The 25,172-nt window shown below is 61.2% G+C and overlaps 2 protein-coding genes across 2 annotated transcripts; both read left to right on the top strand.

Annotated features, from left to right (window-relative positions):
- The first annotated feature begins 6,511 nt into the window (after positions 1-6,511).
- Positions 6,512-12,090, top strand: LOC128349481 (mitogen-activated protein kinase 7-like). Its single transcript, XM_053305834.1, has 6 exons — positions 6,512-6,540; positions 7,949-8,528; positions 8,745-8,998; positions 10,104-10,250; positions 10,473-10,712; positions 11,581-12,090. Exons 1-6 carry the CDS (start codon positions 6,512-6,514, stop codon positions 11,588-11,590), a joined length of 1,260 nt encoding a protein of 419 aa, XP_053161809.1. The 3' UTR covers positions 11,591-12,090.
- Positions 12,091-15,260: 3,170 nt separating this feature from the next.
- Positions 15,261-23,908, top strand: CCKBR (cholecystokinin B receptor). The gene is made up of 5 exons (XM_053310427.1): positions 15,261-15,750; positions 17,898-18,149; positions 18,508-18,763; positions 20,389-20,516; positions 22,295-23,908. Exons 1-5 carry the CDS (start codon positions 15,639-15,641, stop codon positions 22,843-22,845), a joined length of 1,299 nt encoding a protein of 432 aa, XP_053166402.1. The 5' UTR covers positions 15,261-15,638; the 3' UTR covers positions 22,846-23,908.
- Positions 23,909-25,172: the final 1,264 nt, after the last annotated feature.

Here is a 25,172-nt window from a genome sequence, read left to right as displayed (position 1 = left end):
TTCTGCATACATGCGGGGAGAGAATCACCAAGGAAGTCTAACACAGACACTTTGAATTTCAGAAGAGGAAACTTCTCCAAAATGAGGAGTATGGTGAAAAGAAAGCTGAAAGGGGAAATCAGGATAGTCACTTCACTCCAGAATGCACGGAGCTGACTCAAAACCACAATACTAGTAGCCCAGTTAGAATGTATACCAAAAAGGAAGGAAGGTACCACTAAGTCCAGGAGGATGCCAGCATGGCTAACGGGTACCGTCAAGGAAGCCATAAAAGGGAAGAAGACTTCCTTCCAAAATTGGAAGGACTGTCCAAATGAAGAGAACAGAAAGGAACACAAACCCTGGCAAAAGAAATGCAAGCAAGGTGACAATAAGGAAAGCGAAAAGAGAGTTTGAGGAAGATTTAGCTAAAAGCATCAAGGGGAATAACAAAAACTCCTTTAAATACATCAGAAGCAGGAAACCTGCCAGGAAAGCAGTTGGACCATTAGAGAATGAAGGAGTGAAAGGGATTATTAAGGGGCATAGGGAAGTTGCAGTGAAGCTAAATGACTTATTTGCATCTGTCTTCACAGCAGGGGATACTGAGCATATACCTGTTCCTGAACAAGGCTTTTCAGAGATGGAGGCTAAAGAACTGAGTCAGATAGAAGTGAGAAGGGATGATGATCTAAACTGTCTGGAAAAACTGAAAACTAACAAATCGTCAGGGCTGGATGGCATCCATCCAAGAGTCCTCAAAGAACTCAAATGTGAAATTGCCGACCAACTTGCTAAAATATTTAACTTATCCCTGAAATCAGGCTCTATACCGGAGGACTGGAAAGCAGCCAATGTAACACCCATTTTCAAAAAGAGATCCAGGAGTGATCCGCGAAATTACAGGCCGGTTAGCTTAACGTCCATTCCAGACAAATTGATGGAAAGCATCCTCAAGGATAGAATTGTAAAGCACATAGAAGAACAGGCCCTGCTGGGAGAGAACCAGCATAGCTTCTGCAAAGGGAAATCTCGCCTCACCAACCTTTTGAAGTTCTTTGAGAGTGTCAACAAGTATGTGGATCAAGGTGATCCAGTTGACATAGTATCCCTGGACTTCCAAAAAGCTTTTGCAAAGTTCCTCATCAAAGACTCCTGAGGAAACATAGCAGTCATGGGGTTAAGGGACAGATTCATGTATGGGTTGGTTACTGGCTGAAAGACAGGGAACGGGGTAGGCATAAATGGAGAGTTTTCACGCTAGAGGGAAGTAAGAAGTGGGGTCCCCCAGGGATCTGAACTGGGACCGGTGCTTTTTAATTTATTCATAAATGATCTAGAAGTAGGGGTAAGTAAGCGGAGAGGTGGACAAATTTGTGGACGATACCAAACTCTTTCGGGTAGTGAAATCACAACAGATTGTGAGCAGCTCCAAAAGGATCTCTCCAAACTGGGGGGGTGGGCGACCAAATGGCAGATGCAGTTCAATGTTGGCAAGTGTCAAGTGATGCACATTGGGACAAAAAACCCAACTTCAAGTATACGCTGATGGGATCTGAGCTGTCGGTGACTGATCAAGAGAGGGATCTTGGGGTCGTGGTGGACAGCTCTTTGAAAGTGTCGACTCAATGTGCGTCAGCTGTGAAAAAGGCCAAGTCCATGCTAGGGATCATTAGGAAGGGGATTGAAAATAAAAGTGCTAATATTATAATGTCCTTATAAAAAAATATGGTGTGGCCACACCTGGAGTACTGCATACAGTTCTGGTTGTCATATTAAAAAGGACATTGTAGAACTGGGAAAGGTGCAGAAGAGGGCAACCAAGATGATCAGGGGCCTAGAGCACCTTCCTTATGAGGCATGGCTACAACACCTGGGGCTTTTTAGTTTAGAAAAAAGACTACTGCAGGGAGACATGATAGAGGTCTATAAAATCACGCATGGTGTGGAGAAAGTGGAGAGAGAGAAATTCTTCTCCCTCTCCCATCACACTAGAACCAGGGGTCATCCCATGAAATTGATTGCCGGGAAATCTAGGAGCAACAAACGAAAGTACTTTTTCACACAACGCATAATCAGCTTGTGGGATTTTCTGCCACAAGAGATGTGGTGACTAGCCAACAACCTGTATGGCTTTTGAGATCTATCAACGGCTACTAGTTGGAGGACTAGAGGCCACCTCGAGCCTCCAAGGCAGGATACCTCTGAGTACCAGTTGCAGGGGAGTAGCAGCAGCAGCAGCAGGAGAGAGAGAGGGCCTGCCCCTTTCAACTCCTGCCTGTGGGCTTCCAGCGGCATCTGGTGAGCCACTGTGTGTAACAGGAGGCTGGACTGGATGGGCCTCCTTGGGCCTGACCCTGCAGCAGGGCTGTTCTTACGAGAGAGGGTGAGAAAAACGCTCTCTCCACCAGGCATCCTTTCACAAGCCTGTGCTGTGTGTTCCCTCAGAAAGCACCGCCACCGATTTGACCTTTTCTGAGGCTGGACGAAGAGAGCAGGTGCCCAGGGCCACTGGCTGACTGTGCTTAATGCCTGAGCCTTGAACCCAGCTCCCCCAGGGCTGAGGCTTGCCCCTCTCCCAAAGCCAGCCAGGCCTGGCCGGTCACAGTGGCCACTGGGGCCTGTTCTGCCCCCCCCCCCCACCAGCACCCCACCTCCCACGACAGGAAGCGGTTTAGAGAGCAGGCAGGAGCTTCTGTGCTCCAAGGACGATGGCGGGGGGGGGAGCGCCAGGGCCTGGAGGTCTGGACCCCCTGCGTGCCCACCTGCTGCTGGGGCTCATTGAGGTCCAGCCCCAGAGCCTCCTTTTTTAAAAAAACAAAACTTTTCATTCAGTTTTTCACAACATAAGATACACACACACACAAAGAAAGAAGAAGAAGAAACACACAAAAAGACAAGAGGACGTCCATCTCATCATTAAAACAAGTATCAGTTACATACCCAAGTCTTGCCTGTAATTTAATCGTTCTCTCCCCGATACATCGTACAAAAGTCAGCTCTAGGGCATTTTTAAAACATTTTTGTTATCACTCAAAAGCCTGATAGAAATCCCTTTTATAATATGTTTTTAGGGAGATAAGAAGAGGGTCCCACTCCCTTTTAAAGGCTTCAAATTTATTTCTTATTAATGCTGTTAGCTTTGCCATTTCTGCCAACTCTAAGGATCCAGTCCTCTCTACTCGGGCAATGGATGTCTTTCCATCTGTATGTGGCCCCAGAGCCTTCTTGTAACCCGGCACTCAAGGTCTGGATCATGTGAGAAGGAATCAGGAGCGCCCCTGAACATGTGCAAAGGTCCCAGCTTCAATCCCCCGCAGCCTCTCCCGGTTGGGCTGGGAGAGACTCCTGCCGGCAACCTTGGTGGAGTCGCTGCCAGTCCGGCCAGACCGTCCAGAACTAGAGGGCCCAAGGCCTGACTCCGCACATAAGGCGGCTCCCAGCACCCTCCCCTCCCCACTGAGGAGCCACAACCAGCCCGCTGAGCAGAGGAGAGGCCCTCCAGGCTGGCCTGGGCCCCAGCACTTCTGCCCCCCCCAGGGATCCACCCATGGCCACCCCCCACCCCAAAGGTCCATGCAGGGTGGGGGGGCACCATGACCAGCAAGGGGTCGCCCCCAAGACGGCTGGCCTGGCGAGGGGTGGCCCGGCCTTCCTTGCCTGCCCCCCACCCAACAGCCCCCTGTGCCACATCCCCCCCCCTTTTTCTCTGAGAAGGCAGGTGGCAGCTGAAGACAGCTGTGCGGGGAGGGGGGCGGCTGGAGGAGCCCCCTGGCCAGCCCAGGCGCAAGAAGGGGGATGCAATTAGGCCAGGAAAAGAAAGAGAAATCTGATCCTGCAGCAGCAAACCTGGAGATAATGGGGGCGGGGGGGCTGGAGGGGGAGCTAAAAATAAGTTGTGCTGAGCCAGAGGAGGGTGGAGAGAACCAGTTTGGGGGGGGGCACACAGTCCTTGGAGGCCTCACACTGAGGCAGGAGGCTGCCCCTCCCCCACCTGATCCCCTGCCGGATGGAAAACAGGCCAGGAGACCCTTCCTTTCCTTTCCAGCCAAGAGGCCAGGGGCGGGGGGTGGGTGTTCATCCAGCGCAGCCTCCATGCTGGGGGGGGGGGCGGGGGGCGGTGCTCCCCCTCTGAAGGGAGAGGGGCAGTGGGGCCCTTTGCCTCCTTCCGCTCTCCAGGATGCCTGAGGGTGGACTGAAATCATGAGGGAAGTGTGCTCTGTGTATGCTCAGGGGGCGGGGCGTTCCTGTCACGAGGCAAGGTGAGGCAGTTGCCTCAAAGGTGGGTTATCCGAGCACCAGCCCCACCCCACCCCCGCTGCATCCCCACCAGTGTTCTCCCAGAAGCCCCAAGCAAAAGCCATTGCAGCAGCCAGGGATGCTGGGAGTTGTAGTCCACAACATCTGGGAGGGAGCACTGAGCCCCACCCCAACTCAACCCAAGAGGCCGGCCTGCCAGGCAGCATCTGCCGCCTTGTCTCGAGGGTGCCCCCCCCCAGCTCAGCCCACCCACCCGCACCGGGCACAGCACAGAGGCCTGGGGGGGGCGCTTGCTCACTCCTTGCCCCAGCAAGGGATGGCTGGCAGGCAGGCAGGCCGGCCGGCCACAGCCAGCAGCCGGCAAGGGGAGCCGGCTGCCCCCCCCCCAACATTGGAGGCCATTGGCGCCCCCGGACTGGGAGCAGCAGCCAGCCCAGAGATGGGCTCGGGCCTGGGGAGGGCCCCCTCGGTCGGCTTCCAAGCCCCTGGGCAGCCGGGCCTGGCCTCCTGCTTGCTCCTTTTCTGCTCTGGAGGTGCTGCTGGGCAGCCCCCTCCCCTGCCCGATCCCTCCTCGGCTGAAGCGCCATCTTCCGGGGCAGCAGGGGGCCGAGGGCCGGGTGCTGGCCAAAGCTGCCCCCCCCACCCTCCGCAGCACCGGGCCTGGCGTTGCCAGAGAGAATCCTCTTGCCTGACTTGTCTGGAGGCAGAGCTTCAGGCTGGGGTCTCCCCCCCCCCCTGGGGTTGCCCAGCCCCCTCCTTCCCTTGGGGGCTCGGTCTGTGCCCTGCCAGGGCTCACCTCGTGAGCCCCCGTTGGTCCCTCCTGTGTGGCCAGCGCCTTTCCAAAGAAGACGGTGCAAGGGTCCAGGTGTGCAGTCCAGGGGGGGCCAAGGAGGCGCTCTTCTCTCTCCTGCCCCACCTGAGTGCCGCACTGCCTGCAGGCTGGCCATTTGTCAGGTGGAGCTGCATGGAGAATGAGGAGCCACCTGAGCTGCCTCTTGGGAACCTAGCAAGCTGCCATATACCGAGTCAGACCCTTGGTCCATCCCGCTCAGTATTGTCTTCACAGACTGGCAGCAGCTTCTCCAAGGTTGCAGGCAGGAATCTCTCTCAGCCCTATCTTGGAGAAGCCAGGGAGGGAACTTAAAACCTTCTGCTCTTCCCAGAGCGGCTTCATCCCCTGAGGGGAATCTCTTGCAGTGCTCACACATCAGGTCTCCCTTTCATATGCAAGCCGGGCCTGGCCTCCTGCTTGCTCCTTTTCTGCTCTGGAGGTGCTGCTGGGCAGCCCCCTCCCCTGCCCGATCCCTCCTCGGCTGAAGACCCTGCTTAGCTAAGGGGACAAGTCCTGCTTGCCACCACCAGACCAGCTCTCCTTTGAGTAGAGAAGGTGCAGGTGGACCATGGATGGACACCATAATATGTGAACCTTCCCACTCCATGAAGAGTGAGTGAAGGAGTGGAAATCCCAGATCAAACCCCCCGCCCCGCCGCTGAACTAGAAATACCCCAACCTGTCTCCACACTTTCAGAAGGGACCCCTGCAAGGGAGAAAGAGAGGACCCCCCACACACTCCACAGCAAGCAAGCTCACCCCCATTTGAGCCATGCAGACTGGGGGCGGGGGCACCCCAAGAAACCAGGTGAGGCTGCTGCCTGGCCAGGTGAGGCCCGCCTTGTTTTGGCCATGTCTGCCTCCAGGTCAGTTTGGCCTTCAGTCCGTCCACCGGGATGGCCACCTCTGGCTCTCTTTGCATGTCTGAATCCAAAGTCTGGAGATACTTAAACCACCTCCGAAAGGTGGTGCGCTTGTAAGGCCCTGACACAGGATTTGGCACGGAGAGTGCACCGGGGTGGTCATGGCCAAGGAAGTGGTCTGCAAGATCCAATTTTGCAAGACGTGGGGAAATTCAGAGGATGGGAAGTTTGCCAGGAGGAAGCTGAGGTTTGCAGTTTAGTCCTTGCTTGTGTTGATTTGTGCAAAACAAACCCCCTGACCTTGGCACTTTTAGACCTTGGGCCGGCCGGCTGGAAGTGGGGGTGGATGCTTCTGCAGACCACAGGAGGGGGGGACCCCTCTAAGCTCCCCCATGGAAGCTTCCCTTCCCCCCCCCCACCGCATAGCCTTTCTGGCCCTTGGAGTGGGCACCCTTCCCAGGGCTCCGGGTCCTTCACCCCAGGAGGGGCCAGGCTCATCTCTGGCCCTGTTCCCACCTCAGGAGGGCACCACCCAAAAGCCAGCCGGAGAATGGGGGGGCACCTCAGAACACCCATCATGGCGGCACCCCAGGCCCAGCCCCACAAGTGAGGTCCCACACTTGTGCTTCCCCAAGAACACCCCTCTGCTGGGCCCTAATTCAGTCCCTATAGCCCATCACCTCTTGGACCCTCAGAGCAACCGCAGGGCTGGATCTGGGCCAGCATCTGGACTTGGTTTGGGCAGAGATCTGGACCTCCCTCCCAATGGGCCTACTCAGGTGGAGGAAGCAAGCCTGGGCGTGGACTGTGGGCCAGGGGAAGGGGCTTCTTGCTCCCCTATCAAGCCTTCCTTGCCTCAGCTCCAGACTGCCCCCCCGCCCCCCCTCCAGCTTCTCCAGGCTTGCCCCAGGAATCCTCTCTGCTGCGGCCTGGTCACCTGACCCAGCCCAGCCCCACCCTCCCTTGCGGCCCCCCTTCCTGCCATGGCCTTTGCGGAACGCAGCCCACCAGCGCCCCCGAGAAGCTGCTGCCCAGCGCTGAGGCCTTGCCGGGCTCCTGCTCTGCCCTTTCCTTTGCTCCGTCTGTTCTGGGGCTGGGAGAGCCCTCCCTCCCGATGCCAGCCGGCCTCCTGACTGGGCTCCAGCAAGGCCAGCAGGAAGGAAGACGGAGGAGCACTTCTGTGTCTCGCACCCCACAAGCCCCAGAGTCTCTTGGGGAGACGATGGGAGGACGGACTCTTTCTCTCCCCCCCCCACCCACCCCGATGCTGTCTTTCCTGCCCTAATCCTGCCTCTGACCAGGCCTGAGGAGATCTGGCCCACTAATCCCCCCACCACCACCACCAGGCACCCCTGCTGGCACAGACCCCTCCCAGCGCCATCTGCAATGCGGCCTCCTTGGCTTCCCCTTGGCCTCCGGGCCCAGCAGATAAAGTGGCCCACCCTTCCCCGCTCAAGGGCCCAGTCCGCCTGGCCTGCTTCAGGTGTCCCTGGGGGGTGGGGTGGGGGGCTACTCTGCCTCCCCGGGGGCTTTGTCTTCCTTCCTCAGAGGCCCCTTTGCCTCCCACCCCCACCCTCCCTCCTTGCCGGACATATGAACACGGCAGCCACCTTCTCCCAAGCCTGACCGTGGCTTTCCCGAGACCGGCCTGCTCTGCGGAACTGCCTGAGACGGACACTTCTCTCCTCCTCAGCCCTGCCGGGGATGCCAGCAGCAACCTGGGTCCTTCTGCGTGCAGGGCCGGTGCTCCAGGGCTGAGCGAGGAGTGGGACGGGCTTTCCCCCTCCGGAGCTGCCTTATGCTGCCGGAGGCAGACCCTTCCTCACTCCATCTGGCTCAGCGTCGACTACACTGGCTGGCAGCAGCAGCAGCCCGGCTCTGCAGGGTTTCCGGCAGAGGCGGCCTTTCCCCAGCCCTGCCCGGAGCTGCCGCCGCCAGGGCCCCGCACCCCACCCCAGCAAAGGCCCAGCCTTGCCTCCCAGCTAGCTGCCAGTAGCCTCGCCTTGCCTGGCAGGCGGCCAGTTGTGTCTGAAGGGGCGGCCTCCTTGGGACAGCAAACACCAGCAGCCATCCCAGGGATCGCGCCTCCCTCCCTCGCGCCCCGCCTCGGCTCTCGATGCCGCCCAGCCTTGGCAGCAGCAGCAGCCTCCAGGAGCGCAGCGCAGCGCGCCAGGCTGGGACTGTCCCGCCGCCTGGAGGGAGCCCCGCCCGGCGAGCTCCGAGTCTGGCGTCACCCACCACCCGCGCCCAGGTACGGGCAGCAGCAACGGGCGCATCTTGGGCGCAGAGACGAGCGGGGAGCCCGGCGGCGGCGGCGGCGGCAGCGGCAGGACCCCTCCGCCCGCGCCTCCCTCTCTCGGGCCGCCAGACGGTCCGCGCCGTCCAATCTGCTCCCGCCGTCGCACGCGCAGCGCGCCCGCGCCTCCTCCGAGGGGGGGGCTGCTGCCCCCCGCCCCCTCCTCCCCCGCGCCGAAACCTCATTTCCTCGTTGCCGCGGCCTCGGCAGCTTCATTTCCGGGCGCGGGAGGCTGGCGCGTGACCGGCTCGCCTGCGAGGCCATCAGGCTGACCGGAGCCGCGACCGGCGGGGAAGCCGTGGGCCCCTCAGCGCCCGCCCCTCTGCAAGCCTCCTCCCAGAGCCCGCCCGCCCGCCCGCCGGCGGCAAAGCAGCGCCCAAGAGCCGCGCTTGGCTGGCGGTGGCGGGCGGGGTAGGGAGCGGAGAGCGGGCGCGCGGGCGCGGCCACCTGCGCCAGGCCCCCCGAAACAAGCCCCCCCCCGGCTGTGCACACACATGCAGGAGTCCTCTGAGAGCCGCCCCCCCCCCCGTCACACCTGCCTGCTGCCCCAGGGCCCATAAACTCTCTGGACGGGATCCCAGGAGGAGGCCAGGGCTGGTGCTGGAGTGGGAGGCCCGAGGAAGCCAGGCCAGGGAAAGGGCCCTGCTGGGCCGGCGCCATTTGCCCGTTTCCGGGGCCAAGGGGGCCGCCTGCCCATGATGAGGCCGTGGAGGAGGAGGTCCACTCATGGGCGGCCCTCTTGGCCTGGGTGGAAGCGCCGCCCTCCGGGTAAGCCTCCCAGACAGAGTCTCAGCCGCCTGTCGGTCACCTGGAAGCCCAGCCACACGGGCTGCCACCTTTCCCCTTTGCCATGCTCTTGTGCCTTTCAGACTCATCCGGGGTGGGTGGGGCGCCGGTTCCCAGCAGTGGCTGCTCCTTTCTTTCTCACCACAGCCAAGCCCTGTGCTGCCTACAGGCTGACCATCTGTCAGGTCGAGCTGCATGAACTTAACTCTGCAGCTCTACCTGACAAATGGCCAGCCTGCAGACAGCACAGGGTGGGAGAAAGGAGCAACCCAAGCGGTTGCCATGAAGCACAGGCAGCAGCACCTCCTTTTGCCGTGCCCCCCCCCCGTGGGAAGAGCTGCTCCTGGATGAATCCACTCATCATCCCCTTTCCTTGTTTTCTGGGGAGATATAAGTGACCCCATTTTGTGGAGGGGCCATAGCAGCAATGAGAAGGCAGCGGCCTCCTGCCTCTAGACCGGGAGGGGGGTTGCACTGAGCCAGTGGAGAGGTGAACAACGGAGGGATTTTGACCCCAGTGGGCCTCTCGCGACAATTACTGACTCTGAAACTCATTTGCCTCCACGCTTCCCGGCGAATGGCCAGTCAGCAGGCTGGGTGGCTCTCCGAGGGGGTGGGGGAGAAAAGAGGCAACCGGAGCGGTCCCCTTTAGCGCCCCCCCCACCCAGCCCCTTAAGGCAAGCTGCCGCTGACAGCAGACATGAAGTGGATGAAACCAGGGGGGGTGGGGGGGCAGCCTCGCTTCCTCTCTGCTGGCTGTTCAAAGCAGAACAGGGGGAAGGGGCCGGGTGGGGGGGGAGATGGCAAACCCACCTGCCCTCTCACCGTGGCAGGGGAAGGAGGAGCCTGTTCCAAAAGCCGAGCTCGGTGGGGCCAGTTTCACAAGAGGGCTGACCAGGAGCCAGGAGATTTGCGCTTCCGGAGGAGTCTGGCTGAGGCTCTTCTCACGTGCAGGCAAGCCCGGCCTGGATTAGGCTGCATGTGAGGGCCTGATCCTGGTGGTGGGGCAGCGCTGCCTAGCCCGGCTTTTCAGAGGTTACGGGAGCGAGTGCTCCCCTAACCCTAACCCTTTCTGCTCATGTGCCAGCCAGGCTGCTTCCCCCACTTGTCACGTGGTGCACGGTGGGATCCGCGGAGGCCGGGCCGCAGCAGCATCACGCGCTGCACCACACACCACTGCCCATCTGGGACATCCGCATTCCCAGAATAACAACCTCGCTCATCTGGGGGGAAGGTGAGTCAGACAAGCCTCCCCCCTCCCCCTGCTGCCTTGTCCCCCCAGTCGTGTGAATGGCCTCTCTGTTTGGGAGGGGGGATGGGCAGAGAAGGCCACCAAGGGGCCACGTTGCCGGACTCGGGAAGGGTGCTTGCGGATCAAAGCAGAGGACTGTGGCGGGTCTTGTACCCACATCCCACAGACACATGGCAGTCTACAAGCAGTTCTTGCTCGTCCTAGTACAGGCACTCTAGGATTGGGGTCCAAGAGGGATCCCTCGCCAGAGTCTGGATTGCTCACAAAACGTGGGAGATACTCTGGTGCGCCACTGAAGACGACCCAGGTGTGGTTGAAATGCATCTGGCTGTCAAGAAGAACCACTGAAGGACCGTCTCCTTGGAAATCTCTCTATCATTTAAGACTGTTCATGGGATCTTCCTCCCCAGCTCTGAAGGCCCAGACTTCTAGCATGTGGAATCTGTGAGTAACTCTGCTGGAGGATAGGCCTTTAAAATATGGAACTTACTTCGTTTCCACAGTGGTGATTTTTTAGAGCAGTCGTTTTATAACTGGAAAGAAAATACAGCCATCCCTTGCCAACGGCGGTTTTGAGCATCCGTGACTGGGAACTGGTGGCCGGTCTCACCAACCAAAACCCAAGTATTCACAGTTTGGCGAGATTTTTGAGTGATTTGGGAGAGCTTTTTTCAGAAATTTGGGGATGGGGGCTCAGAGGTTCAATCCACTCATTCCTCTTGCTGACCTTGCCAACTCCTCATGATTTCAAGTGATTTTGGGTGGGGTTTTCGGAGTTCAGAAGTGCCTTCGAGTGATTGGGGGTGGGGTGGTTTCAGAATTTTCTAGAGGTTCCGTTTACTTGTTCCTCCTGCTTATTCTTCTTGATGGGATTCCAGGTGATTTTGGTCAATATTTTTGTATTTTTTTTCCTTTGATTTGTCCGTCTTTTTGAGACTGCAGTTCCCCTAACCCCCTGATTCCTATTGATTTCAATTGCTCGCCAGCCACAAATTTTTGCCAACAGTGAGGTTTTGCCAGAACAGCACCCTCGCGGTGGGTGAGGGATGGCTGTAGTGGATGTAGAGTCTGGATTTCTAAAAGGCCCTCAGCTGGAGCATGCTTCGCTTGTGCCAAAACCAGGCCCTGAGGACCCCATTCCTGACCTGCAGCCCTTTTCCTAGCGCAGTCCTGATCCTTGGCAAGGGACAGGCACTCCACATATGATCACCTTGTGACTGTTTTTAATGAAAGGCGGTATATAAATTTAACAATAAATATACAGTAAATAAAAATAAATAAATAAAGTGATCAGAGGTCCTCTCATTCTCAGTGTGACTTAAGAACATCAGAAGAGCCTGTCTGTTGGATCAGGCCCGCAGTGGCCCACCAGATGCCTCTGGGGAGCCCACAATCAGGAGATGAAGGCAGGCCCCTTCTCCTGCCATTGCTGCACCTGCCTCTGAGCCTAGAGGTCGCCTATGGCCATCAAGACAACCAGGAGCCACTGAGAGACCTGCTGACCTCCATGAATTTACCTGACTGTCTGTTGAAGTCATCGACACCTTGGTCACCAGAACACCTGCAGCAGCGGCTTCCGCAGATCAATGATGTGTGCAGAAGCCCTTCCTCCCTCCCTCCCTCCCTCCCTGGGGTATGTCCTTCTAAACCCACCTGTCCAGCCCTTCTGCGAGGGGGCCTGCTTCTAGTGTTGTGAGAGACACTCTTGCCATGCCCTGCATCATTTTAAAAGCCTGAACCACACACACACCATTTAGTCCTTTCTAAACTAAAAGGCCACCAATGCTGTAGCCAGCTCTTGCAGTGGTCGCCATGGAAAGTGTTGCCCCACAGAAAGGGAGAGAGCCATCTGGGAGGGCGAAGGTGTGGTATGAGGGCGTGGAAGAAACAGGGATTGGGGTCTAGTTAGCCCGACTTAAGAGAGCGACTTTTTCTGGCGCCCCACCACCTATTAAGAGAATCGGGGAGGTCTGATTGTGGTTGCCCCAGGCTCACTTGGTGGCAGCCCAAACTTGGGCCTTCTCTAGGGTTGCACCAAGGCTCTGGAACACACTCCCAAATGACATCAGAATCTCCCCGTCTCCAGTTGCTTTTAAATGGCTTTTGAAAACACACCTGTTTCATCAGGCTTTCAGTTTTGGATGTTTTAAGAACATAAGAACAGCCCTGCTGGATCGTGCCCAAGGAGGTCTATCTAGTCCACCATCCTGTTTCCCACCGTGGCCCAGTAGATGCCTCTGGGGAGCCCATAAGCAGGAGATGATGAAGGCTGACGCCCTGCCTGCTGTTGCTCACCTGCTGGAGGTGGCCTATAGCCACCAGACTAGTAGCCATTGATAGACCTGTCTGTCCTCCATGAATTCATCTAAGCCATTCAAGCTGGTGGCCATCATCACATCCCATGGCAGAGAATTCCATAGATTAATTATGTGCTGTGAGGAACACTACTTCTTTTGGTTGGTCCTAGATTTCCTGGCCTTCAGTTTCATGGGGTGACCCCTGGTCCCAGTGTGGTGAGCGAGGGAGAAGAACTTCTCTCCACACGCTGCATAATTTTATAGACCTCTATCATGCCCCTCCTCAGTTGTCTTTTTTCTAAGCTAAGAAGCCCCGATGTTGTAGCTTTGCCCCATAAGGAAGGTGCTCTAGGCCCCTGGTCATCTTGGTTGCCCCCTTCTGCACCTTTTCCAGTTCTACAATGTCCTCCTCAGTGTGCCAACTTGTGGATCATTTATGAACAGGTTAAAGAGCAGCAGTCCCAGTACAGATCCTTGGAGGATGGGACCCCACTTCTTTCTTCCCTCCATTGTGAAAACGGTCCATTGATTCCCACCCTCTGTTTCCTGTCCACCAATCGCTTACCAATCCACACATGGACCTGCCCCCTAGATTAGTTGCTGCTGCTGTAGGAAGCACTGGGGCAGTGATTGAAAGACAGGAGCCCAGCCGGGGGGCTTAGACAGCAAGGAGCAGCATTTCCTTAGTGGAGCCGATTCCTGAGAGCTGCTGTTCCGGCAGCTGAGAGTCCATCAGTCTGATGGCTCCAGGCCACCTCCAGCCTCAGAGGCAGGATCCTTCTCAATCCCAGTTGCAGGGGAGCCACAGCAGCAGGAGGGGGGCATGCACAGACCTCTTGCCTGTGGGCTTCTTGGAGGCCTCTGGTGGGCCACTGTGGCTGGACTGGATGAGCCTCCTCCTTGGGCCTGATCCTGCAGCAGGGCTGGTCTGATGTTCTCATGAGAGCCAAGCAGCTGCAGCACCAGGCTGGGATAGCGCTCTGTGCTGCTGCCACCGCCGCCCTGGGAGTCACAGCTGCACTGCCTGCAGGCTGGCCGGCCATTGGTCTAGAAGGGCTGCATGGTGAATGGCCGGCCTGCAGGCAGGGCACTCCCGGGCTGCCTCTTGGGTGCCCCCACAAGACCAGCAGCCCACAAGGGCTAGCTGACCTCGGGGCGAGTGGAGGCTTCCGCCCAGAGGCGCCCTCCCCCCGGGACTTCCAGGGCCTCCACATCCTCCTTTGTCTGTCCTGTCCTCTTCTGGAGAGACCGGCAGGGAGGGGGGAGAACTACGCGGGCTGGGAGCCTGTTGAGATGTTTCTGCTGATGCAGGTTTGCATCAACAGGCCTGTTTCAGATTCTTACAAGTTCAGTTGTTGTTTGTGTCCTCCAGAACCTACGTGTTAAAAACAGTGTTTGTCACCTGTGTAGGGGGGTGATGCTTAACTTGCGGGGGGGGCTCCAGAGGACTTTAGGTCCCGGCTCTAGGCGCACCTCTGCTTCCGCCCCATAGTTCGAGGGCTCAGGGTCTCCGCTGGTGTTGTGCCAAAGAGGGGGCGCCGATACGACCCCAGCCCTCCCTGCCGCCTCGTCCGTCCTGCTCACCACCACTCAGCCCCGCGCCGGCAGCCAGAGCCCCGGAAGCATCTGCTTCCCCACCAGCAGGCAGGAGGCGGCAAGCTGCGTGGTGGCGGCGGGCGGGCGGATCCCGGCGGGCGGGGCACGATTGGGGGTGTGCGGGCGGCGGGAGAGTCGCTTCGGCACCAGCCCGCGGCACGATGGCTGGGCTCGGCCTGGCACAGCCCAGCTGAAGCCTTGAAGCGGCCCATGCCAGGAGTCCAGCGGGGAGGGGCCCAGCCTGGTGGGGGGAGGAGGAGGAGGAGGAAGGGGGCCGCCCGCCTCTACGGAGGAGAGCCCAGCCTGGCGGGCGGCGGGCTTGTTGCTGGGGGCGGGGGGGGCTGTTGTTGCCGGCCTGTGTTGGGCATGACTAGAAGGGGGGGCAGTTCCTCCTCCAGGCCCACTTGGAGCTGTGCGGGCAGCGGGGGGTGCCCTATGTATGCCCCCTGCCCACGATGCCACTTGAGGGAGATCGGCAGCAGGATCTCAGCCTGCCACCACCTCCCCTCTCAGGGGGCGCCGACGTCTCCCTTCCGCCCGCCCGCCCTCCCGCCCCACTTCGGCAGCGGCTCGGCTCCTCCACCAGGTAAACAGCACCTGTGTCAACACCCGGCGGGCAAGCGAAGCGCCTCCGCCGGTGCCCCGAGCAAACACGGCGTGCCTCCGCGCGCCTGGCGCTGCTGGGAGACGTGCGGCCGGCCACTGGCCTCCCCCGCGCGCCCCGCGCAGGCTCCTGGCTCTCCCCGCAGCCGGCCCGGTGCCCAGCAAGCCCTCCGGTGCCTGGCGCTGGGGGCGGGGAGGGGTACCGGCGTGGGCTGATTGTGGCACTGGAGCCCACCAGGCATTACTGCCGCGGCTGCTGCTGTTGGCCTTTCCCCCGCAGCGCCTCTCCGCCCCAAATGCCAGGGAGGCCGCGACGGGAAAGCACTCTGCACAGGCTCAGAGACACACATGCTAAGGCGAAACATGGCCCTGGTTGCGCTCTGTACATGCTCAGAGGCTAGCCTCCATGCCGAAGACTTACTATGGGGCAAGACCTTGGCAAACGAAACGTGGGCGCCGCTGAGCGCGCTTCCTGCTGCCCCCGGAACATGTGCAGAGGGCCGGTCCCTTCAGCGGGAGCCTGTGCCGACGGGGCGGGCTGACGCGGGCGTGGCCAGGCGCTGCAGCCGCCGCCAGGGGGCGCTGGCCAGCCGGCCGCGCTTGGGGCTCGGCGCGGAGCTGGCAGTCAGTCAGTGCCAGCCAGCCGGTCGCTGCAGCCGGCCGGGTATCTGTGGCGGCGGCGGCGGCGGCAGCAGCAGCAACAACCGCAGCAGCAGCTCTCGGAGGCAGCAGCCGCAGGGAGAAGCGGCGGCTGCTCTCGCGCTGCGGGGATGGGCGCCCAGCAGCATCAGCAGCAGCCGCCGCCGCCGCCGCCGCGAGGTGGGCCGCCGGCCCAGGGACCGTGAGAAGCGAGCTGCCGCCGCCGCCGCGCAGCATGGAGGCGTCGCGGGCGCTGAACCAGTCGCAGCTCTGCCGTCCCGAGAACGGCTCGGCCAACGACACCGGATGCGACCCTTCTCGGAAACCCGCCCGCGGAGGCCCCGGAGGTGAGACGAAGGCGCGTGTGAGTGTGTCCCCGCGGGCGGCCGGCGGGACCCCCGTGCCCCGCAGACCCGCCGCCCGCTCCCGCCCCGGCCGCCCGACACGCGCGCGCCCCCTTCCGTCTCCCGCCCCGCCGCCTGGGGCTCCTTCCAGCCGCGAGGCTCCTCCGGCCAGTCGGGAACGAGAGGGCGCTTCCCTCGCCCCGCGCCCTTTCATCCCGGTGGGTGCCTCCGCTCAGCCAGCCAGGAGGACCCCTTCGCCGGTTCCGGCGGCACTGCCTCCTGCCCCGCAGCACTGGCCGCATTCTCCAGCCTCCCCGCCGGGCCTTGCCCCAGTCCCCCGAGACTCCCTGCCCGGGTGCCTGAAGTGCCTCACAGGCACGTGTGCAAGCCTTTCGGTCGCCACGCAGGGAGAGGGGATTCCTGGGCTGGGTGTGGATGCCTCCCGAGTGGCGGTCTTCTGGCACCTCTTTGGCTGCAGAGGAATGGAGAGCGGGCGGAGGTCCTTCAAACGCCGCCGCCGCCGCCGCGCCATGCCCAGTTACAGGTGGCTGGGAAGAAGGTCAGCCCTGCAACCAGGAGGGGATCTTCTCCCCCCCCCCCGCCCGGCGCATAAAGACGGCCTCTGGCTGCGTTGTCTAGAGTGGGAGCGGGCGCGCATTTCCCGCCTCCCTGCCCTCCTCCCTGAAGTGGGCGCTGTGATGGCGGAGGAGGGGGAGACTCCCAGCAGCATGAAACCAGGGATGGGGTCCCCCTTATTCCTGGCGATGGATCTCCCCCCGCACCCCCACTGGGCAAAGAGGCACTTTGTAAGGTGGGGGAGGGGGTCTCTTCTCTTTAGCCCTGGGGGAGAGCAAGGCCACTCTTGGCCCCAGCGCAGCCTCCCCCCACCCCGACCCCAGCGACCCCCGTGGTTGATTGCCGGTGTTTCCCTGCGGCTGCTTCTTCGCTTGTGACCCCTTTGGGGCAGGGGGCCCTTTTCTCCTTTCTCTGCCAGTTTGCTAGACTCTCTTCGGTTGAAAAGCAGCAGCAGCCCGTAGAGATTCTTCATAACAAACAGTCACAATGTAAAAACGGAGTCTCCGAGTGATGTGAATGCGTCTCCAGCCACAGCAGGTCTCTGGCACGAAGCCGGGCCCGTCCAGGCGCTCTTTTTGGGAGCGAGGAAGAGGCCTGCTGCTCCTCTCCCTTCCTGGGGCTGGGTGTGCACTCCAAGCACCATGCATGAGGAGGAGGAGGAGGAGGCACCTCGACTTCTGGAGCCTTTTGCAGCTGGTGCTGCCCCCTCCTCCGCCCACCACACCCCCTCCCTTGCCTTCTGCTCACATCTCCGCATGTCACCAAGACCAAGACATCCTTATCAGCAGAGAGGTCTCTGGGCAAGCAGCCGCCTGCCTGGCTCCCCTGGGAGAAAGGAGTGGGGCAGGCACCTGGGGAGCCAGGGAGGAAGGGGCGGGGGGGGGGGCTGCGCCCATCTCCTCCCCTGAGCAGGCTGCTGAGCGTCAGGCCACTTGCTCGCCCCCACTTCAACTGCCACTGAACTGCCACGTCTGTCTGGTGCTGCCGAAGGGACCTTGACGGGGTTGCCAGGATGGGGCTGAGGCGGGGGGGGGAGTCTGGGGGGACTGCATGGCACGGGCGGACCAGGGCCAGGATCAGCCCCAGCTGGGTGGAAAGAAGGACCAGCAGAGGGCAGGATGGCCAGGGCCTCAGGCAGGTCCCCTGAGGGGCAAGGTCATTGCTGAGGGTGCCCCCTTCTGCAGGGCACAGGAATGAGCAAAGAAGGCTCGAGCCAGTGAGCCCAGCCTGGCACTGCCTGGGGAGGAAGGGCCTGGGGGTGGGGGTGGTAGTAGTAGTAGTAATTATCGCCTGCTTCTCAACAGAGTTCCAGAGCTGTTTACATAGCAGAATGAATAAGAAGTAAATAAGATGGCTCCCTGTCCCCAAAGGACTCGGCAAAAAAACCTTGACCTGTCCTTTCCTGCCTCCCAGTGGGAGGAAGTTGCACCCTCTGCGTCTTCCTCCCCAGGAGGGACTCTCTTCTCCCCTCTCCAGGTTCCTCCATGACCGCTCTGGAAGGGGGCCGGGGGGCGCCATCCAGCCCAGCCCTCTCGGTCACTGCTTCTCCCCCCCCCACCCCCATCTCTCCTCAGAGCTGGACCTGACAGTGCGGGTGTTCCTCTACTCGGTGATCTTCCTCTTCAGCGTTTTTGGGAACACCCTGGTCATTGTGGTGCTGGCGGTCAACAAGCGCCTCCGGACCATCACCAACTCCTTCCTGCTCTCCCTGGCGCTCAGTGACCTCATGGTGGCCCTCTTCTGCATGCCTTTCACCTTCATCCCCAACCTGATGAGGACCTTCATCTTTGGGAAGATCATCTGCAAGACCGCTTCCTACCTCATGGGTGAGTTGGCCTGGCCCTGCTGGAGGGCAGAGGCCCAGCGGGGGGGGGGGCAGGGCTTTTGCCTGGCTCCTTCTGGGGGTGTGGTGGGGACAGTGAGCAGGGCGGGCCCCAAACAGCTCCATCTCCCTCTGGCCGCCTGACAGCGCCCAGTCGCCAAATGCCATTCCAAGAGGCTGGTGCTGCTGCCCCTTTGGTGGCGCTCCTGGGGGCCAAGCAGAGGGCCAGCGGCTGCCCCCGTCTCCCCCCGCCTGCTCTGCCAAGCCCGCTGAGAGGGAGGGGCTTGCACCCGGGGTGGGGTGGGGGCTGAGGGGGGGTCTCCGCCGGGTCCTGGCTCAGCCTGGCCTCCTGCCTCCTCCAGGGATGTCGGTGAGTGTCTCCACCTTCAGCCTGGTCGCCATCGCCAGCGAGCGCTACAGCGCCATCTGCAACCCGCTGCAGTCCCGCGTGTGGCAGACGCACTCCCACGCCTACCGCGTCATCGCGGCCACCTGGCTGCTCTCGGCCCTCCTCATGCTGCCTTACCCCGTCTACAGCACCACCGTCTCCTTGCCCTCCAGCCCCGCCACGTTTCAGTGCAGCCACATCTGGCCTGAGCTCCGCATCAAGCAGGCCTGGTGAGTCATGGCTGGGAGCAGTGCATGCTGGGAAGGGGCCGCTGCTGCTGCTGCGTCTCGGCAGGGGAGGCAGAAGCAGCAGCCGGTCCCGGAAGGCCCTTTGGAGGCCCAGCAGCGCCGGGGGGGTGGGGGGTGGCCGCCTGGCGCCTTCCGAATGGCCTCGGCCAGGGGTCTTCCAGATGTTGCTGGACTACAGTTTATTGTGGCTGGGGATGATGGGAGTTGTAGTTCGGCAACTTACCGTAACTGCTTTACTGTAAACCGCTCAGAGAGTGAGTTTTGGGCGGGATGTCAATATGTTAAATAAAGAGATAGATAAGTAACTGAGGAGGTACGCAGCTTGGGAACCGGTGGCATAGGCAACATGGACAGATGCCTGCCCCGAGGAGCTTGCCCTCAAAGCATGACCGGCTGGCTGCTCCTCAACCAGACGTCAGCATGGCAAGTGTCATAAATAAACAAACAAATAAATAATAAACGTTATTTGTTAGCCACCCCATCACAAATTGTTCTCTTGGTGGCTCGCAACAGAGGATTAAAACATACAATGGAACACATGACACATTAAACCATAACAGACCAAAAAAGGTAAAAAGAAAATACAAAAGAGAATTTAAAAAACAGCTGAAGAACTCATTTTGAAATGAGTCAAAAATCAAAACAAATCTGAAAACCTGAATAAGTCTGCTCCTTGCCTGCCCTTGCAGCTTGTTCGGCTCCCAGCGCCCACACCTTGTGGCCTCCTCTTGGAGTGGAGGTGCCCGGCTGGCGAAGCCTTGGGCACCAGCACCACCTGGCTCCGCCTGCGTCACTTCATGTGCCTCCTCTGCCAGCCCCGCCCAAGAGAGCAAGGGGCTTCCCTGGACCGCCCCCCCCCCGGGAGTGCCCCACTTTCCAAGGTGCCTTCCGCTCTCCGAGGGTGGAGGTGGATGCAGCCGCCTTGTCGCCTGGTGCATGCCACCCCCAAGCCGCCGCCCCCCCCGCCCCTGCTTCATCACCATTTGCTTTACGCATGTCGAGAGCCAGGCAGTTGTGCAGGGGCCCGTTGATGGCGCTCAGCTGCCTGTTCCCACGGCAGTTTAGGCTGCATCTTCTGTCTGAAAAGTGAAAATGTATCGATCTTTTGTATGCAGATGTGTTCTCCCTGTAGCTGACCTCTTTGTGTTCTGTGGGGAAAGTGGGAAACACAGAAATGCGTTCTCGGCTGGGGGTCCCTGCGTTGGAGCCAGGAGGTCTCCCTTCTCTGGCATCCCTGGCAAAAAGGTCTCTCAGCCAGGGGAGAGTTTCCCAGCAGCTTCCAAAGCTTCCCTGCGTTCACTGTGCACTTTGGCCACAATCCAGGGGTGGTGGTGAACATGCTTATGCACAGTAGAATCGGGGGCTAAGCCCATTAAAACATAGGCAGAGGCTCTAAAGATCTGTGAAGTCCAGCCTTGTTTCCCAGGTAGACTGCCCCTACACATGAGGTTTCAGAGAACCATCCTGGCCAGTAGTCCTTGGCAGACAGAGCCTTCATTAACGCCTAGCTCTGCATGGTCCGTGGGCACTGCTGAAGGTCATCTGGGGGAGGGGTGTGTGTGTGTATACACAAGGTAACCCTGTGCCCCTTTCCTCCCCACCCCCAGGTCCGTCCTGCTCCTGGTCACGCTGTTCTTTGTCCCCGGACTGGTGATGATCGTTGCTTACGGACTGATCTCCCGGGAGCTGTACCGCGGCATCCAGTTCGAGATGGACCTCACCCGGGAGGCCAAAGGTACGGAGGAGCGGGGGGGGAGGGCGGCCTGCCTGGCTGCAGAAGCAAGTCCCTGCTCTAAGCTGGTGGTCTGGGGGCCTCCTCCTCTCCCCCTCCCTCCCTTGCCCCCCCCACCCCCAGAGGCAGAAGGCAGCAGCTCAGGCATCTAGGCCTGTGGGGTGGGGACAGAGCCAGGCATGTGCATGGAACTGGGCAGGGGTGGCTCGAGGGGGTGGGGTGTCACTTACCCCCCCCCCCCGCCCCCCCCACGGCACTTGATGTCTGTAAAAGCCTTCAGGACAGCAGTGTACTTCCCTGCCGCCCTTTCCCCCTCTTGGGCCAGAAGTACCGGCGGGGGGGGGAGTGCACACTCCCCTGCCCTCAAAGTGGCACCCCTCCCCGGCTTCAAACTTGGGAAACCCTTCCTCCCCCCCCCCCGTTTGGAGGCCCGGAAAGGGCCCCTGAAGAGGTTCGTGAACATCCCTAGGCAGAGCAAGGAGAAAGAGGCCTTGCCCTGGTGCTGAGCTGCCTGTGGCCGAGCTTGCTGGACTCCTTCAGCTCCCTTCGCCCAGTGAGGCCCAGTGAGGAGGACCCCTGTGCTGTGGGGCAGTGTGGGCCCAGTGTGGGTGGCTTTGCCAGGCCTCGAGCCCCAGCCCGCCGGGGGATGTCCAAGGGGGCGTCTTAAGGATACGGATACGATGGATATTGATAGACTGCTTTTCAACCAAAGTTCCCGAAGCAGTTTGCAGAGATGTAACTAAACAGATGAGGTGGCTCCCTGTCCCCAAAGGGCTCACCACAGAAGACGGACACCAGCAGCAGCAGCAGCCGCCATGGGGGGCCAGAGGAGGGTCCCCCTGCTGCTCAATACAGAGACTCGCCACGCCCCAAAGGGGCTGCTGGGCTTAGTGAGCCCCTCTTGGCCAGTGGGGGGGGGGCTCTGCGGCTGCTGTGGCCAGAGGAGGAGCCCGCCCGCCTGCCTGCCCGCCTGCAGCCTCCAGCAAGAGCTTTCCGGGCCCGGCTGCAGCCAGGGGAAGCCGCCTGCTGGTTGCCCTCCTGGGGCGGCCCCGGGCTCCCTCCTGCCCCCTCCCCAGGAGCCACGCCCGGCTCAGGCTGTCCCACGTGGACCCCCAGCAGAGACTCTCTTGGCAGCTGCCCTGCTGGAGCTGAGCTGGAGCTCCTTCCAGGACAGGGACCGAAGAAGGCCTCCTGCTGCGGGGCAGTTTGGGGCCCCGGGACGAAACTGGCCGAGCCCCCTTTGCGAACAGGCAGTGTGGGGGTCGCCTCTGGCACCTCCCTTTGCTCGTGGCCCAGCAGCAGCACCTCAGTCTGTGGCCCACAGTGGCTGCCAGGAGGCCATCCAGCCCCCCCGCCCCCCATTTCCCCCCCATGCAGCCTCTGAGGAGCCCCCCCCCGACCTGCTAGCCGTCCAGGTGTGCTGGAAGTAACCCTGGCCATCAGCAAGGGATGGAGGCCCCTGGGGACCCCAGGGAGGGAGGGAGGGGGGCCCTGTGGCCCTGGAGGCTTCCTCGGGGCAGCAGCGCTTGACTTTGGTCCTCAGGGTCTTAGATGCAAAACAGGCAGATCCACTATGAAGGGGCCCTTTATTAACCCACATTTGTCTTTTTAAAAAATCGGTCTGACCCGAGTCTGCTGCTTCCCTTTGGAATGGCTGTCTTTACAGACACACATTGTGCAGTGGGGAGAGGGCCTGAGGCATGTGGGTTGGGGCGAGGAGGGGAGGGCCTGTCTCCCCCCTCCCCAGACTGGTAAATGGTCTTGTTTCTGTGGGTCCTCAGTTCAGCAGAACGGGGGCGGCGGCGGCGGAGGAGGAGGAGCTGCGCCCCTGGCCCTTGGCGAGGAGGGGGACGGCTGCTACATCCAGGTGCCCCGGCCTGCAGGGGGGGCCGTGGAGCTGTCGGTCCTGACCCCGGAGGCCAGCGCCAGGCAGGAGCAGGCCCGCATCAACAGCTCCGACGCCAAGCTGCTGGCCAAGAAGAGGGTCATCCGCATGCTGGTGGTGATCGTGGCCATGTTCTTCGTCTGCTGGCTGCCCCTCTACGTGGCCAACACCTGGCGCGCCTTTGACGAGGCGGCCGCCCTCCGGGCCCTCTCGGGCACGCCCATCTCCTTCATCCACCTGCTGGCCTACTCCTCCACCTGCACCAACCCCCTCGTCTACTGCTTCATGAACAAGCGGTTCCGCAAGGCCTTCGCCGCCACCTTTGTCTGCTGCCTCGCCCCCTGCCGCCGGCGCCGCCCCCACCCCCCGGATGACGAGGCCACTGCCACGGGGGCCTCCCTCTCCAAGTTCAGCTACACCACCGTCAGCAGCGTCGGCCCCCCCTGACCCTCCGGGGGCCCGGGACGTGTCAGGGGGGCCTCCCGGCTTCTTCTTGGTTGCAGCGGGAGCCCCCTGCCGAGACCTCCCCTCCCACCCCAGGTTCCGCTGCTCTCCCCTTGACAGTAGCGTTGGGGGGCCCCAGTGGCTTGCTTCCCTCCTGGCTGAGAAGGGGTGCTTCCTGCAGGGGTCATCAAAGGGAAAGGAGGTGGAGATCCACCCTGGGGCGCCTGCAAAGGAGGAGGAGGAGGAGGCGCTGCCCTCCTTGGGGCTTCCTGCCTGTTTGCAGGGGCCAGGAGAGGGCCACTCATAGAGGAAGCTGGGCCAGGGGGCTACCACTGGCCTTTCCCAGATCTCCTAGCTGGGGCACCAGTGGATAGAGACAGACCTCCTGCCTCCACAGCACGTAACACGCCCCCCCCCCCGAGGACCGCCTCTTCCCCAGGACAGAATGATCCCGCTCCTCATCCGCCCCCCAATGCCCCTGGCAGCTGTTCTCGGTCTGGCTCCCCCCCCCGCCCCGCTTCTCTGCTGGAAGCCCCTATGCTTCAGGGGGGCTGCTTAGAGGGTGGTGCCCAGGGAGGTGGAGTGTGGCTCTGGAAGAGGCAGGGGGGAGGAGGACGGGAAAGGGCCTGGCTGCAGGGCCAGAGGCCGCCGTGGGGCCAGGACTCTGGAGTCCAGCCTCCTGTTTCCCCAGAAGGCCCTGATGGTTCCCTTTCCTGGAGCAGTGGCTGGTCAGCTGCCCGGTGGCAGGAATCTGGCTGGCCTGCCCTTGACTGAGGAGGCCATGTGCTGCGTGGGGGGTGAGTGGTGGTGGCCATCTGGTGCTGCCCCTCAGGACCATCAGCCTCTTCCTGGCGAGTGAGGGGAGAAGGGAGGCCGGCTTTGCTTCTCTCAAGCAGCAGGGGCCCCACCCCCACCCAGGCCGGGCTCCGGCCAGTCTCCCTCCCTGAGGGCCCCCCCCGCGCGCCTTTTCACCAGCAGAGAATCCCGCTTCTGCCTCTCTTGTTGTGCCGGTTGGGGTGCGGGGTCTTGCTGGCTGTGTCTGTCCAATAAAGCCCTTGGAATGGAATGGAGCTGCCTTCTCCTTTCTGCTGTGGGTCGTGGGGAAACGTCGAGGATGCGGTGGGGACTCCGAGGCTCTAGGGCAGCCCCTTCTCTGCCGCCCACCCGGCTCGCTGCTCTTCCCTGAATTATTCATCCTGAGCAGATGCTCCTGGGTTGTTTCTGGGCATGATGAAGCCGGGGGTGGCAGTGGCAGCAGCGCGCCCCCCCCCCGCGATGATGAAGCCGGGAGTCCTCGTGTGGAGCTGACGTCCGTGCTCCGCTTGACCCTGAAATGCGGCTTTCGCAAGGGACCGATGCCCTGGGTGGGACCCTGAGGGGGGGCACGGCTAGAGCCCCCACTTTCCGGAACAGGAGACCTTTCCTGAGGATCTCTAATGGGGGCGGGAAATGGTCAGGGAAGGAGCGTCAGCAAGAGTCAGGCCCGGGGGGGGGCACCTGGCTTCAAGATGCTCAGATACGTGGGGTGGGGGCGGGGGAGGAGCCGCTGTTGTGCCCCCCCCCGCCCCCCGCAGCAGGAGCGGCACTGAGCGGCTGGCCTGGAGCCCTTGCCTGTTCCCTCAGAGCCCTTCAGGCGCCTCAAGGCTCCTGCTGGTCTTGGGCTGCCAGAGACTCTAGACGGCTACTAGCCCAGCACGCAGATCTGCGTTAGCTGCGCTTCTGAAGAGGTGGCTGGCAGGAGCCTGCAGGCGGATTCTCTGCTCCACCAGGCCCCGCCCGAAGCACCGACCACCAGCAAGCGGGGGGGGGGGGCGGCAGGGGTGGATGGAGATGAGCCTTCAAGGGAGGAGCCCAGCGCCTGCCCGCCCTCCTGCTGCCGCCCTCGGGGGGGGGGGCTTGGCAAGCCTGCCCACCTGCCCGTCCAGCTCTCCCTCGGCCGATTACATGCCGCAGCCGGGTAAATGGCTTTGGCTTGGCAGGCTCGTATTGAAAATGACCCCCAGAACCCCAGACTCTGCAACAGGCACCCGATCCCCACAGTGTGGCCCCAGGGAGGTCCCTGAAGTGTGCTTCCCGACGGCCTGTGTCGAGGCAGCGCAGCCCTTCCTGTTTCCAGCGCCCGCTTTCAGGTGATCTTGCTGGCACAGCATCTGCGTTGCAAAGAACTAGCTGTCTCTGCCCGTGGGAGAGAGGGGCTTGGCCCCTGAGGACAGATTTGACTTCGGCGCCACAACGTGCTGCCGTCTACACCCGCTTTGCTGCAAGGCTCGCAATCTGGAAAGCGTCCGGGAAACGCTGCTCTTTCTCTGCAGGGGACGCGCGACGTGGTA

The sequence above is a fragment of the Hemicordylus capensis genome, chromosome 3 (genome assembly GCF_027244095.1).
Source record: "Hemicordylus capensis ecotype Gifberg chromosome 3, rHemCap1.1.pri, whole genome shotgun sequence".
NCBI lineage: Eukaryota > Metazoa > Chordata > Lepidosauria > Squamata > Cordylidae > Hemicordylus > Hemicordylus capensis.
This window is presented reverse-complemented; position numbering and strand designations above follow the sequence as displayed.

Excerpts from the sequence above, each read along its gene's own strand:
- CCKBR (XM_053310427.1), top strand. The coding sequence starts at position 15,639 with ATGGAGGCGTCGCGGGCGCTGAACCAGTCGCAGCTCTGCCGTCCCGAG. Across the intron at positions 18,150-18,507 it reads GACCGCTTCCTACCTCATGG|GGATGTCGGTGAGTGTCTCC; the intron begins GTGAGTTGGCCT and ends TGCCTCCTCCAG. Across the intron at positions 18,764-20,388 it reads CTCCGCATCAAGCAGGCCTG|GTCCGTCCTGCTCCTGGTCA; the intron begins GTGAGTCATGGC and ends CCCCACCCCCAG.
- LOC128349481 (XM_053305834.1), top strand. The coding sequence starts at position 6,512 with ATGGCGGCACCCCAGGCCCAGCCCCACAA. Across the intron at positions 6,541-7,948 it reads CCCCAGGCCCAGCCCCACAA|GCGGCCAGTTGTGTCTGAAG; the intron begins GTGAGGTCCCAC and ends CTTGCCTGGCAG. Across the intron at positions 10,251-10,472 it reads CTCGCTCATCTGGGGGGAAG|TACAGGCACTCTAGGATTGG; the intron begins GTGAGTCAGACA and ends TGCTCGTCCTAG.